The 15267-nt window shown below is 37.2% G+C and overlaps 1 protein-coding gene across 2 annotated transcripts in view; it reads left to right on the top strand.

Moving 5' to 3' along the window:
• LOC129726126 (muscle-specific protein 300 kDa-like) overlaps positions 1–5003 on the top strand; it is a 126367-nt gene extending 121364 nt beyond the window's left edge. Inside the window, exons 22-25 of one of the 2 annotated variants that reach the window (XM_055682780.1) lie at positions 3122–3754; positions 3821–3959; positions 4283–4338; positions 4454–5003. In XM_055682780.1, the coding sequence (XP_055538755.1) occupies positions 3122–3754; positions 3821–3959; positions 4283–4338; positions 4454–4682 (1057 nt within the window). In that variant the 3' untranslated portion in view covers positions 4683–5003. The remainder of the gene's footprint in view (positions 1–3121; positions 3755–3820; positions 3960–4282; positions 4339–4453) is intronic. The other variant, XM_055682781.1, reaches the window with a different exon arrangement.
• The last annotated feature ends 10264 nt before the right edge of the window (positions 5004–15267 follow it).

The raw sequence follows: 15267 nt of genomic DNA, 5'->3' as shown, positions 1-15267 counted from the left end.
CTGCTTTCTTCATCTCGTCCATGGTTGGTGGATTAACAGCTTGTTCGTCATTCTCAATATTAACCCTGTTCCCATCGACGCTTCTGTCTTCCTAACCGTCAAACGCCTAACCACCTCTAATTTATCGGTAGTTAGTTTCCCTTCCCTGTCGTTACACATAACAGGGGCAGACTCGTTGCGGTTCCTGATTCCGTTAATCTCAAAAGCTCCTCGCATCGTGTGGTCCCCGTGGCTCTGTGGTTAGCGATGTCGGTCGGCTAGCTCTCCCACACGGTTGTGATATCGGGTTCGATTCCCGATCGAGTCGAGGATCTTTTCGAGCTGGAAATTTTTTCGACTCAGCACTGGGGCACGGTATATCGTTGTACTTATCCTACACATGCAAAATGTGCCTAAAACAATATCGATAACGAATTCTCTCAACTAATCTAGTTGATCGAGACCGCTTTTAGCCCCCAGGCTAAGCGTGCGATATTGTTCCTCGCATCGTGCTTGGAGAAGCAGCTCTCAATAACACACTCTTTATGTTGACGTTTCTTCTGGCAATGAATTCTCCTTTTAGCGGCTCTAGCTGCTCGATATCTTCCTCCGCTCAGCCAACACTACTCGCGCTGTGGTGCTGATCGTACTGTGGATATGACTCCACTGTTCAACAGGTCCCCTCCAATTTGCACATCGATCCGCTCATCAACTTTTTGCGAATACTAGGGATGGGCGATACTGTCTGAAGTATCGATACCTGAGTACTCGAATACTTTTGCACAAAACGATACCAAGTATCGTGGTATCGGTATAGAGAAAGTATCGATGCCAAAATACTCGATGCTTTTGACGAAAATACCGATACCGTAGCTACCGATACTGGTATCGCCCATCCCTAATAGAAGGCATCGGTGGTATCGGTATCGTTTCAAAGTATCGTTGGCAAAGTATCGATACCGCTACTCATCGCTAGCAACGAGTATCGGTGCCAAAATACTCGATACTTTTGCTCCTGGTATCGATACCGTTGGTATCGATACAAGTATCGCCCATCCCTAGCGAATACTCTAACCTTTGGATGTTCAACCGTATCTTCCTCGTTGTCATTGATTTCAATACGTTAGGCAACCGGGTGCGGATCTTGGATACCACGAGATAGTGATCTGAGTCAACGATTTTTTCGTTGTTACTTCTGAAAAGAGCCGACTAACGATCAGAACATGACCGATCTGAGAGAAGGCCACCCCATTTGGGTGCATACAGGTGTGCTTATGAATATTCCGGTGAGCAAAATAAGTAACATAGCAGCGAAATTGATAAGCCTGAGACTATTAGCGTTCGTAGTAGGGTTAATGCTTTCTCTACCAATTACGAGACGGAAGATATTTTTTGCATTGATGAAATTTAAATTTTAAAATTTATTTATCCTTGCAGAGAATACTTTAATTTAGGCAACAGATTAATTGAAATCTGTAAACAAAAAAAAAGAAGTATCTGAGTATTCCTTCACTTCATACAGTCCTAATTTAGAAAAATGTTACCGTTTCACATGAACATATTTTCGAATATAAACATGTTTTCGAATCGTGAGGGGGAGAGATCTTAACAATTTTTTATCTTTCCACTCCAAGTAACAAAACTGGTTTTATCAAAGTTTTAGAACGCTGTTTGCGCTGTATTAGGTGCTATAAAACTATGATAAAACCAATATTGCTACTAGGGACGTCAGTCCTGAGTTTTCAACAAAAAAGCTTTGAAATAATGTCGAACGATTTGGTCTTGAGGATGTATCTTCCAGGCCTGGTGGTCCAGAGGTATGCCTCGCCGCTTAACACCTACTTGCTTTCTCAGTTCAATCTTTCTTCTCCACACGACTTACTAATGAATTTTTTTAATTCCAATTGCTAAAACCGGTAATCATTCCGTTGACTCTGATTATCGTCCATTCAGTATTTTTCCCGCTCTGTCTAAGATATTTGAAAGCTAAGTTGCGAAGCAACTGAATGACTATTTAATGCAGAACCAAATATTATGTACTTTTCAATCTGGATATCGCCAACACTGCAGTAATACCACTGTCCTTAACAAAATAATATTCGTTGCTCATTAGATCTAAATATTGTCACGGTTATTGTACTTCTGAATTTCTGCAAAGGATTTGATTCCATAAGCTTCGAACTTGTTTACTTATATCTTTTGGGTCAATCAGAATACGTATTTTCACAACGCTAAGTCTGACTTGTCTGTTGTTACAAGTGATGTCCTACAAGGATCAATTCTGAGACCGCTTTTATTTTAGATGTTTATGAACTATCTTCCAGAGGAGTTGTCGCACGATCAATTTCACTTATACGGAGATAATTTTTAATTGTCTGGTTCCTGAAACTCAAATGAGACTGATGATCCTGTTGACAAAAGTCAATTTTGATTTTGTAAAGATTATTAATGAATAAGTAACTTTAATAGCATTAATTTAAAGGCTAAAAAACTCAAGCCATTATTTTTACCAAAACGAAACGAATTGTTTTCGATGTAGAATCCCGAGTCTTTTTCTTCAATCGTCAAAATTTTGGACTTATGTACAATCATTTGGAGTGGGATGCGTAAGTATCGGCGGTATGTAAAAAGGTGTATGGGTCAGTGAAATCGTCAGTTGCACTGCGGTAATTCACTCCTCTGGCCATCCGGTTAAAACTAGCGAGATTTCTTATTGTCTCCCTAATCAATTATGGTAATGTTCTTTACGCAAATGCCACCAAAAAATGCGAATAATTGAAATTGTCTCTAGCTTATGTCACTTGCCATGTACATAACATTCACTGGGTTGACCACAGCTACCAGAAGTCACTAGTCGGGTATGCTCCCTAATAGGTAGAAGTGTTTGAAATCCGCTTTCACATAGATACCCAGAAAGTAATTTTAATTACCTGTCTTGCCGGCCGCGAGGAACCACTGGAATAGATTAACAAATGAAAAAAAATGTATTAACTTTATGAAGTTGTTCACAACTTCTTCATGCATGGTTTATCTAGATTTAAAGAGAAAACAATAAGTGACGGAAACCTGTTTTCTATTTTTGTATTTTTGTATATTCTTCGACTGGACTTAAAACCTAATAAAAGCCATTCTTATTTTTTAGCAACGATGACTACCTAACCTGTCCCCTTTGTACCAACCGCAACTGGCAGCAGATCGACAATGATTTATGGCGTTTAGAACAATGGCTAATAATGGCCGAAGCGGCCCAGAAAGCTCAACCTGCAAATCCACCAACGGATATCGATACCCTGGAGGACACAATTCAAGACCATCGTGAATTTCTGCTAGATTTGGACAGCCACAAGGGCATCATAAAGTCGTTGAATATCGTTGGAGAACATTTGGCCACCCACACGCTCGATACTGAGAAAGCTCTCCAGTTGAAGCAACGATTGAACACCAATAACCAACGATGGGAAAAAGTATGCACTCATGCGTCCCATTGGCAGTCGCAGCTGCACCGGGCACTAATGGAAAACCGCGAATTCCATCGGACAATAACCGAACTTTGCATTTGGTTGGAACAAACCGAAAATAAGATCAAAAAATCAGAACCCATTGACTTGACATCGGATAAAAAACAAATAGAGAGAAAATATAAAATATTTAGAGAACTGAAAAGTGATCTGTTGCGATGTGAACCTCGAATTGTGAGCTTGCAGGAAACCACATCCCAATTGACAAAATACTTAGAATCGGACAAATCGCAAAACTTCGACGAAATTTATGCAAAGTGAGTAAACGCTAAATATGTAAGTGGCAAATTTTTGTTCTATATCTGAAATACTTTTACTTACAGACTAACGGATTTACGGCTACGGTTTCATTCAATTCGGCGATTAGTGGAAATGTATACAACGAAAATAGGAGATGCTCTTGGGTATGATTTAGTTAAGAATGTGAGCATCACGACCGCATCAAATCTACACAGGCACGAGGTGAGTGCTGAAATTCTACTCGTTAGCTCTACAAGGTGTTATAAAATAATAAACAACTATTTACACTAACGTTGGATCGTTTGAAGACACCTTTTGAACACATAGTTTTGTTTATTAGCCTGTAGGAAATATTTACCTTTCAGGTCGTAACAACCAAAGCGAAATTATAATTTTGAGGGTGAAGTTTACTATCACATCCTCAATTGTTTGTATTATTATTTTTCAATATTATTATCATTTACTAGCACCACACAAATAGATATACAAAAATATTGTTTTATTATGATTAATTTGAGTTTAATTTTTTTCTTTCTTTTACGTAGATTGAAGGCCATAGCGGATTGTCCGTAGACTTAGCAGCACAAGACTCCGATGCAAAGTAATTATATAGACTTTTGAATTATTTATTAAATGTGCACTCTTTCAATCTCAAATCTAGTTTAGTTTTCTTACGATAATAATGGAATTTTTGTTTCCTTTTTTTCCGTCAACAGTGTCCCCGAAGAACCGGAAGAACAAATCAATACTACCGTTCTGACGAGAAGCTACCAGTTTTTGGGACGTGTTGTACGTGCATCATTGCCCATTCAGGCCATGCTGTTGCTCGTACTGGGTGTTGTCGTACTGATCCCCCATGGTGATGATTCGTGCTCCCTCACGAACAATTTCGCCCGAAGCCTGGAACCGATGCTGCGGTATCCTAATGGACCACCACCCATTTGAGCGTCGTCGTTAAACATACCTTTTCATTTTGTGTGATAAAATCAGTGCAGACAAGTTTTGCTATTTTCCAATCCTTCCGTACTAATAGATGTGAGAATTTTAGTTCGTGATATTGTTGAGTTTATGTTACATTGCATTTTTATTAATTTGTTCTCGATAGTTACCAGCAATTTCGGACATAATTATACTTAATTTTATTGTGCAATATATCTACGTGGTCAACTGTAGATATTAATATTACCATTAAGAAGTAACATAACCAAAAAAGTATATTATCATATTAATCCTATTAACAGAAATAATAATGCATAACAAATGAAACTGGGGTACATTTTATTGATCTAGTACGTAATCCACCACATTATTTCGAAAGCGAAAATTAACCACCTAAACTGTTAATAACTGTATCCGAAGAATAAGGTACATTCCAGTTCTAATCTGTAGAATCGATAATTTTCGCGAGCCTTCAGTATTCCGTGATGCTTTTATTGGTTTGAAAAATGATACATCTAATGGTTGAAAGAAGTACGTTGAATTTGTCGGAAAACATCACCGTTTCATAAGTCGCATGAGGATAGGGATACCATCCGTCCTGATTTAGCAGGACATGTACTGATTTTGAGAACCATTTGGAGCGTCCTGATTTATTTTTCCTATTTTAGCATTTGTCCTGATTTTTCTGAATGATGCCGGATATTCAAAGAGGGAGAAAATTGCTCAGTACTTTCATCTTGACTCCAGGAAGAAACGAACTTATTTCGAACGATTTTTTTCTTTGGTTGAATCCTTATGAGAGAAATTGTCTAGTCATTGAAATCGTTAAACGTTTTTGAAAGTTCTCGACTACTTTGTGATAAGGTCGTATGTCTAAACGTAAACAAAACGAGTGAGAGATGATTTATGCTTGTGGAGTACAAGGGATATAACTCTCACTCGTTTTATTTACGTTTAGACATACGACCTTATCACAAAGTAGTCGAGAGTTAAGTTTATTTCAAGCAGTTTACTACTGTTGCATTTTTAAGGTATCTACTAACGCTTAATAAATCAAAGTTGCAAAATTGAATCGTTCGATAAATTCGTTGAATATGAGGCTTTTGGCGTATTTTGAAACGCAAATCTCAAATTACGTGTTTTATTTATTGATACCTCAAAAAATAACAATAGCTTAGAATAAATTTTTGCTTGCCTCCGACGAAATGGTAACCCTACATGAGGACGATGGCCGTCGACAAAAACTACAACGGGGAGTTCAATTTCGATACTTTCAACCAAGGGTGGTTTATTTTCGCCATGTATTTATAAAAGGCTTCAGAATTTCGCCAATCACCTTTCGTGATTTTGATATGACTTGTTATTCGCTCAAGATGGTTGGTTAACGTTTTAGGAATCTGTATACCTTAATAGTTCAACGCCCACTTTCAAAACTTAGTCACAAATCGGCAGCTAACTCCTCCATCCTATCGACTATTTCGATTTTCTCTTGAAACGTGAAAATTGGAGGTTTACCAACTATATTCCTCCGCTCAAAATAGAGTCTACATTCGAAAAGTTTCGTGATAAGCTGTTTTGCAGTAGAGCGCAGAGACGTGCCACACACCAAAATTATCTTTTTCGATCCAGCAAAACGATTTGCTGGTTGTACACCAGCAATACCCTTTTTTACCGAAATTCAGCAATCAATGTTATTTTCACTGAAAATCAGCGTAAGTTATAATTTACTGAAAGCACACCAGCAACTATGATTATCTGTCAAATTCGAACAAAAAAAGAAGAAGTATTTTCTAGCCATCCATGTGTTTGAATGCAAACGATCGCTTTTGTGTTACTGCATTTTTTAATTCAAGTTTTTTGCTTGTAAGTTTGTTGAGAAAAATTGATCCGGAACTGCAGGGTTACATCGATGTGCTGAAATCGGAAAACTGCAATTTCGAAGAACTCTTCGGTAAGTTAACACTTCAAAAGTTTGCTTTTTCCCTCCGGCAGGTAATTCGACGATGGATACATTAAAATGTTTTTGACGTGGGACTACGTCTTTGTTTTCTATACTGGGATGCATTCTGTAAAATAGGAAACGAAACTGGCAAATGTTACGTCAGATTTCAAACGATAATAACAGCATAACCACATGATGGATAACAATAACCAATATATTGTTGAATAGATAACATGTGTAACAATTTTATAATACGCTAGTGATCATTATTATTTCACTGCTCAACGGTGAAAATTGATAAAAAGTTACAAGGAAATTTACGCGAACAATTAACCAATCACACGCGAGCATTCCTAGCACAGACGATGTGAATGGACACCAACCACTCCCTGTGATATTCTCTGTATCAATATCAAAAAAAAAAAAAATGGACAGAGTTCCCCCGTCCCAGCAGGTCAATTTAAGTTTGCTTCCACGAACTTAGACTAATTTGAAGTCTCGAAGGTAAAGATCTTTCGAAAAGTTTTGAAACAAGCTTTTTACTAGAACATTTTCTAAACTTGCTGCCAGAGCGTAATAAAAACTGATGTCTTGAAAGAAAACATGCTGGCAAAAGCAACAGTACCGTACAGTATAATATACATGAAGCAGAGTGCCGCTGGTCTCTCGTCGTCTATCATTGCAGTGGTACACGACTTCTATTTCCGTGACATCAAGGAGAAACTGCAATGCTGCTATGGTTACCCTTAAAAAAACCATAAACTACTCAACAAGAATTGAGCATTTCTGCAGCGGTCATAAGTTTTTTTGTACATTTTATCTTCGATATTCACTAAAAACTCGTGATCAAAAGTGTAGATTTCTGAAAATACAAATTTATAGAAGTTGTTTATAGAAGCGAATGCTTTTTAATATTTTGTTGATTCACTAGAATCTATTCAGAATCTTTTTTCACATTTCAACATTGTTAGATGATAAACTTTTGTTTTCAACTTAACAAATTATATTCTTACGTATATTAGCTGTCTTCGTAATACAGTGAATGTAATTGTTGGCAAATGAAAAAAACTTGCCAAACAAAAAACAGAAATTGATCATTAGAACTTCAATATTTGGTATTTTCGTGCAACGTAAGAACTAACATCACTCATACGACGCGACGCGGGACAAAACACAACACTTATCGTTCTTACTACATTTAACATTTTAAAATTTTTACCTTAAAACTCGACCGGTTTCGGGCGTAATACTGCCCATCTTCAGGAGGAGAGTCCGACTTTTTAAAATGTTAAATGTAGTAAGAACGATAAGTGTTGTGTTTTGTCCCGCGTCGCGTCGTATGAGTGATCATTAGAACTTTAACTTTCGTGTATTTGTTGATTGTTATGATTTTTCGCTGGAACTTGTTGATATTTTGGTAAACATATCTTCTTATGTTTTCTATGAGTGAACCTATGTAACGGCTTTAAAATTATTTTCATAGTTATCAGAGTTAAATAAGACAAAATCATGTATTATGTATTGTTGGATTTGGTTTATGATGAAATAGAGTTAATGCTGATTCAGACGCATTGCGAGAAATTCTTGGTGCTTCTTCAATAACAACGACACGCTTGTGCCTTTTTAAATAAATGTTGTTCGCACAAAAAAAACACTACACAACATCGTTAAGTGTAATCGAAGTTCTTTGGAGTGTTGTTCAATATATTTCTATAAAGAAAATTTATGGGGAAGGCTGCGTATAAAAAAATACTTAAATCACAGAACAAACGTATTGTTGCTGTCTGCAGATTCTGTAACCTTTGTAACTAAAAATCCTTCTAATTACAGTGTATAGTCCCACGTCACCATTTCATACAACCCTAGGGCTGTATACCTTGTAGTATTTTTTGTAAGCGACTGGTGGAAGGTTATGTAGATGGGTTAAAACGGCATTTGAACTATCATGCCAACAAAAAGGATTTTGACAAAAAGCTGGTTCATTTCACTTGCATGAAAAGTGGATGCAAAATCAGTTACAGGAAATTTTCCAATCTCAAGCAGCACATCATTACCAAACATCTTCTTCCGGCTCAAGCCCATGAGAGCCACTCAAGTTTAAACGTACCTTGTATCGAGAATAAACAAGAGGTATTAGACAAAAAGGGATTATGATGCTTATTATACCGGCTCCGAGGAATTAAACGTTGGAATCTCACCCTTGGAATCTTTACGACAATTCGCAGCCATTTCTGTGTGCCGCCTCAAAGCGGACATTTCTTTAACAGACACGAAAGTATCGCAGATTATGAAATTCTGTGAAACGATAGTTGACCAAATGAACTCTTTCGTGTCCCAAACGGTATCAACGTTTATGGACCAATACAAATGTCATATAGATGCACAACAAGTTGTCCGCTTGCAGAATAGCTTACTGGTGGACAAAATTTTCGAGGACGTCTCTACTCCTAGTAAGCAACGAGCATTTCTCAATAAAACAGTTGGGATGATTCCGGAGCCAAGAACAATCATGCTCCAGGAACGGGAAGGAATGCGTATTGTAGAAGGAAAAGAAGCCGCTGTTCAGGTATTTTTTTCATATACCGCATAAAACACATTTTTTTCAATACATCTTTTAGGTTCAAGATACGTTCCAATACATCCCAATCATAGATTCACTGAAAATGATTCTAAAGTGTAATGAAAATCGATCTGCAATGATTGAACGAATCAAACCTCACAGTGAACCTGACGTGCCAATACAATATGAAAGTTTCACCGATGGAAAGTGCTTCAAGAACAGTGAATCCTTCAAAAAATACCCGGATGCCCTCAGAATAATTGTTTACGAGGACGACGTTGAACCGTGCAACGCACTGAGTTCAAGATCTGGTAGAAAAAAGATAGCAGCTTTATATTTCAAAGTGCAAAATCTTCCAAGGCAATTTAACTCCTCTACAAAATCGGTATTTCCACTGATATGTGCGAAATCATCAGATGCCAAGCGGTACATCTACAACAGAATTCTAGAGCCCCTAGTCGCAGATTTAAGAAAATTAGAAAACGGTATAACCGTTTACTTCGGACAAGAGAGGAGCATTTATTGTAATAGCAGGGGATACCCTAGCTGTTCACGAGCTGTTTGGTTTGTTAGGACCCTCCGCCAATATGTTTTGCAGAGAGTGTACAATTTCTAGAAATAAATTTCGTCTGGACCCTTTCATGAACTAATATCCGATACGTGATAGAAAATGGTACGACATAAACTTGAATAAAGTTCGCAAAAAGAAAATTTCATTGAACGAGTGAATTTCACATAACGAAAAACCATTCGTACGACACCATGCAAGATTTGGCCGAAGGAGTGATACCAATGACAATACAGCTGGTTCTTTCTCGATATTACAAAAATAAACGGCTTGGGTTCACTGTCGATTTCATCAACCATCGGATTGCAACATTTGCTTATGGTTACCGTGATAAAATAATAAACCATCGTCTAACATCACTGCTCGAATGCTTCTCCAGCCTAAATCATACCGGATGAGACAAACGGCGTCCCAGTATCTTCTTCTTCTAAGAGCCTTCCCGTTTCTTTTCAATCATAAAGTACCAAAAGATTGTCCATACATGGCTCTCATTAGCTGCCTTATCAACATAACACGCATATCGTTTTCCCCAACAGTGCCAGACTTTCTGATAGCAGAACTTGAAATGGATATCAAAATATTCTATAACCAGTTTTTTAATTTATTCAAACGCCGTCCGAATAAACTACATCATCTCTATCATTACCCAGAATGCATTAAAAAAATTGGGCCGTTGCAACAATACGATTGTCGTGTTTTTGAGCAGAAGAACAAAAACATAAAAACGCAAATGAATACTGCGAAAAACTTCAAAAATGTTTGCCTCAGCTTAGCCAGACGACAATTGTTTGCACAAGCTGTAGCCATTGCAGAAAGACCATTCAAAGACCACTTGACTTATCAATCTGGAAAAATGGTTTTATTAGAAAATTTAAAATCGGCCCATTTGTTGCATTTCAACCCAGAGAATCGCTGTTTTGTTCCCAAAGAAATAATATTCAATGGAATCAGATTTCGAACTAATTGTGTCGTATCTGTTAAAAATAATAATTTAAATGGCCTCCCTACGTTCGGGGTAATACATGAGATAATCGTGATGGACAATAACCCAAAAATGTTGTTGACGATATGGGAAACACTTGATTTTGATGATGTTCTGCAAGCGTACCTGGTCGAAAACACAAACCAAGAACTCTTAGTATCCCTGGAAAACATACACGGTCACACAACTTTTTCTTTTTGGAAAACATATAATAATTTAAGACATTACATATCCAGAAGAATATATACTAGTGATTATTAACAACAGTCGCACAATCAAAAATTAATTTTCTACAGTCCATGAAGAGATCATCGACATAGAAACGTTTTTGTTGTTGGATGAAAGCGATTTTAACCGTTTAGATTTGACCACCGGACAGAGGAAGAAAATTAACAAAGTTCAGGCGCAAATCCTGAGCAAATCAAAAACAACAGGAGAAATGCCGAAAAGTGAAGAATATGAAGGATATGAATATATAGAGCACGAAGACGAACTTGGTATTTCACTGGAGAAGGTAAAATACTGTATTATTCCAGAATAAATACAATCAAAATAGTTTCGAATATTCTAGGAATTTGATATTGACTGTGTATTTCAACAGACACCAGAAGGCCGTAATATAATCGAATTGTTAAAAGGACAGAATGGAGTTGACAGCAAAATAATTAAAGCGATCACGAGCGTACTGAGTGGATACCTGATTAATAGGTTTGGATAGTAAGTTCATTTTTACACTAAAGTCGTTTTACATGGTTTGTTTACACTAATATCGCGTGAAAAGCGACTCTACTCTACTTTGAGATATGATCTTTGTGTCCTTTGACAAGCTTAACCTCCAGTTTTAAAAATTTGCATAATACCTAGAAGATTGCCGTTAATTTTTTGAGATTTTTTCGTAAACTTATTCTATTCGGCACCTTTGCCTAGCATCCTCGGTTCAACACAAATATAATGACTCTCAGTTCCATTGAAAAGTGAAATCAATACTACGGGATTGAAACATTGATGAAACTGGAGCTGGGGAGTCTATCATGCAATATATTGCCATTTTTATCCATCACTTACAAAGCTTCACTGTGGCTCTAGTAATGAAACTCCAGTTCCACTGAGCGAAGCAATATATTCCTGTTAATTTTGACACCATTCATGATATCCAATCTCTCCGAAACGAACGCTGTTTAGGTGCATCGCGTAGTTTTCTTGCAAAATCTACTTTGCTTTCCTAATTATTAAATCTGTGGTTAACCATTTCACTAGTGCCATAACATGTTTCAAAAGCATGATCAGCTAAAAATTAATAAAAAAAAAAAACAATTAGAAATTTGAATTTATTTTTAGTCAAATTTACCTTTTTACTTGAATTCAATAAATTACAAATACTTTCTAATAATTTAACTTCGTGTCATCTGGCATATAATAAATATCCTAAATATCACATTGCACACGCAGGGAGAGGAGCAAAACAAGCAAAACGTAAGCGATGGGCGATACTTTATCGATTATCGTTACTTTTTTGTCAAATCAACGATGTTTCGGACAATCGACTTATTTTTTTTTTATTCTCGCTTATTTTCCGTCGGTCTAGTTCCGCCACTGTTGTGGCCAATCACCGACGCCCAGGGAGGCGACTCCACACCCAGGACCCTAACTCACGACCCGTTTATTAACGGACCGGCGCCAACGGCTTTACTTCCTCATGCGATGGAAGGCGTGATCCCAGAGATTTTTCGCCTCAGAAAATCTCCCGGTGTCGGCTAGGATTGAATCTAGACCAGTTGGGTTGGTTGTGAGTGGATCACGCCACCTCATAAGCATCGACACCTATGTCGGCGGTGGGATTCGAACCCAGGCGTCGAGCGTGGTTGGCGGAGACGTTACCAACCACACTAGGCCCCCACTCAAGGACAATCGATTTATGTTGAGGTCAAAAAGTACGAGGGTGGTATCCAAGATACGACCGCATGTTTGACGTAGGACTACGATAGTTTTATATTTTATTTGAAGAATTTAGACTTTGTTCGATTTGACCACGTTTCACTCTCGACACGGCACACAAAAGCCAAAAACGAGCGGTTATGTTTAATCATAATTTATAGTTTTCTTGTTTTGGTTTTAAACAATTCAAACTCAACAACCACCAAGAGAAAGGAATTATGTCCATTATGTTGCCGAAACCGAAACCAAAATAGACATGATCAAAGCAATGCCGTGCTATACCTCTAATTACTCGGAAGGGTCATATCAAGTGTCTAGGTCGTTGAAGGCTTCATGCGGACGTTGCGTTCCGAATACTTTCAGATTATTGAGCCTTAATCCATCAAACGACACCTCTAACAACTTACAATCCTAAAACTAGTTCATTGGTGGCCACATATTGTTAAGGTCATATGCCACCAGAAAGTCATAGAAAGAAAAGCGTTTATTTTTAAAAATAATTTAGATTATTTATTTGCAGACATCTATTTAAGAAGAAAAAAATACTGTTTCTAACATTGATGAATACCTTTCATCCTAATGCAGTCAAATTTCTCCAACACGCGAAAAGGCAATTTTTTATAAAGGTCTTAATTAAGAACGATTTAGTAGAAAGCAAACTTACTTTCATCTTCAATTGCGCCTGTAAAAAATAGCTCACTCACCGATTTCAAAACAGTATCATTGTCAGTTTCATGCAACTGCTTAGCAAAGAAGTCACATAAAAAAATCCTGTATTTACAAGTTCGTTGGAAAAGTGACGATAAAGAGTTGCAGTTTTTAGTAGAAAATCTATATTCACAAAAATTTTGAAATTGACATTGGAATTTATGAGGATGTAACATGTCACAGTCATTTTTTTCATTTTTGGCCAATTGAAACATTTATTCATTAGGCAGAACCAGAAAAAAATTAATCAGTTTTATGATACCAATGAAAAAACAAACAACAAAATGCCATATTTAAAAGTCATCCGGCTGTTTCCTTCAAGAATAAACCTAGCTCGGTTTGATAAACAACATTAACCTCTCCAACTGATGTTTGCATAATGTTGTTCAATTACAAGTCTGGCAATGACAGGTTGTGTTCATATGTTTAGTATCTTTACACGGTTGTGTTTATATGTTGTGTTGTGCGACAGGTTGTCTTTATATGTTTAGTAATATTTTCTTGCAGATGCTGATGTAATATTTTCGTAATTGAAAAATACGAATATGAATGTTTGAAACCTAACGTCAAGATGCATATAATTTGGGTTTTCTCTATACCACAACCGCGTAATGCAACTAGGATTGTCATATTGAATTAAATTTATTTAACTGGAGAAATAAAACCATCAGTACAGCTTAAACGAGCTATCTGAACTATCTGTTTAAAAATCTTTACGAAGCATATTGGTTTTCTGTTGTCTTGCAAATAGACTATAGTTGGTCATTTAAATAAATCTGAGAAAAACAGAGTGTAGAATTCAAAAAGACAGCAACCCAATGCAACTTCTAATTTTAGGAATTTGAAAGAAGTTTCATCACTACGGTTGCAGTTCAAATGCCATCAACTCGTCACGACAACCAAAAGGAAACGAGCAACGGGGTAGCAAGCTTCTGATTAGTAGAATGTTAACACAACTTTTGTTGAAGAGATATTTTAATTATTATATAACAATCTTTCGCAATATTCTACCTGTCGATTAAGACATCGGTGTTTTTTTTTTTTTTTTTTTTTTATAAAAGTTCGGTTTATTCTTGTGAAGTTGATAAAATTAATTACAATCCATAATTAGCTACACTTCATTCGTCATGTGAAATTTCAACTCATTTATATCTATAGCTCCATTAATCTCGTTAATGTAATTGATATAGATACTAAACATTTTTAATATTTTAACTTTTTTTGATTTTTCAATTCTTCGCAGTTCGGGTCTCAACAGGGCTTCGAACCCAATTCGTCTCCAGCCATGTAAAATGACCGCAATTTCGCTTTGCAGTGTTCTCCATGCTGCTGCGACACGAATACATTCACTGAACTTATGTTCCAGCGTTTCGGTTGTCACGGCACAATGTAAGCACCTAGGGTCGTCAGTGCGTCCAATCCTTCTCATCAGGTTGCGGTGGTCCGTTTTTTCGTTGATGATCATATAGAGACTGCTTCGGTGGAAGTTGCCGAGCGCCTTCATGTTTATGTTGCGCCAGCACAGTTTCCATTCAACACCAGTATTGTTTCTTTCTACCCTTGGAATCTCCGTTTTGTCCACATAGTGTTGGTTGAGACATTTCGATGTCAATGATTGACGAATTTGAAGGGGTAGTTGAGAAAATTCTTGATAGACTAATTTAAGGCAGGGAAAATTGAAGGGGGAAATCATAGGACCAGCATATTCTGGAAACAAGAGGGATTTATAGAAAGGCATGACGTCAATTTCTCGAACGTGACGGGTGATCAGTAATGCCTTGCATTTGATTGCTGGAAGTTGTAGGCCTAGTCCTCCCTTATCACGGTCACGTGCGAGCTGCTGCATAGGTATTCGCGCTGGGACTCTGTTCCAGAGAAATGTGCCCATTGTTGCAG

The sequence above is a fragment of the Wyeomyia smithii genome, chromosome 2 (genome assembly GCF_029784165.1).
Source record: "Wyeomyia smithii strain HCP4-BCI-WySm-NY-G18 chromosome 2, ASM2978416v1, whole genome shotgun sequence".
NCBI classification, from domain to species: Eukaryota; Metazoa; Arthropoda; class Insecta; order Diptera; family Culicidae; genus Wyeomyia; species Wyeomyia smithii.
This window is presented reverse-complemented; position numbering and strand designations above follow the sequence as displayed.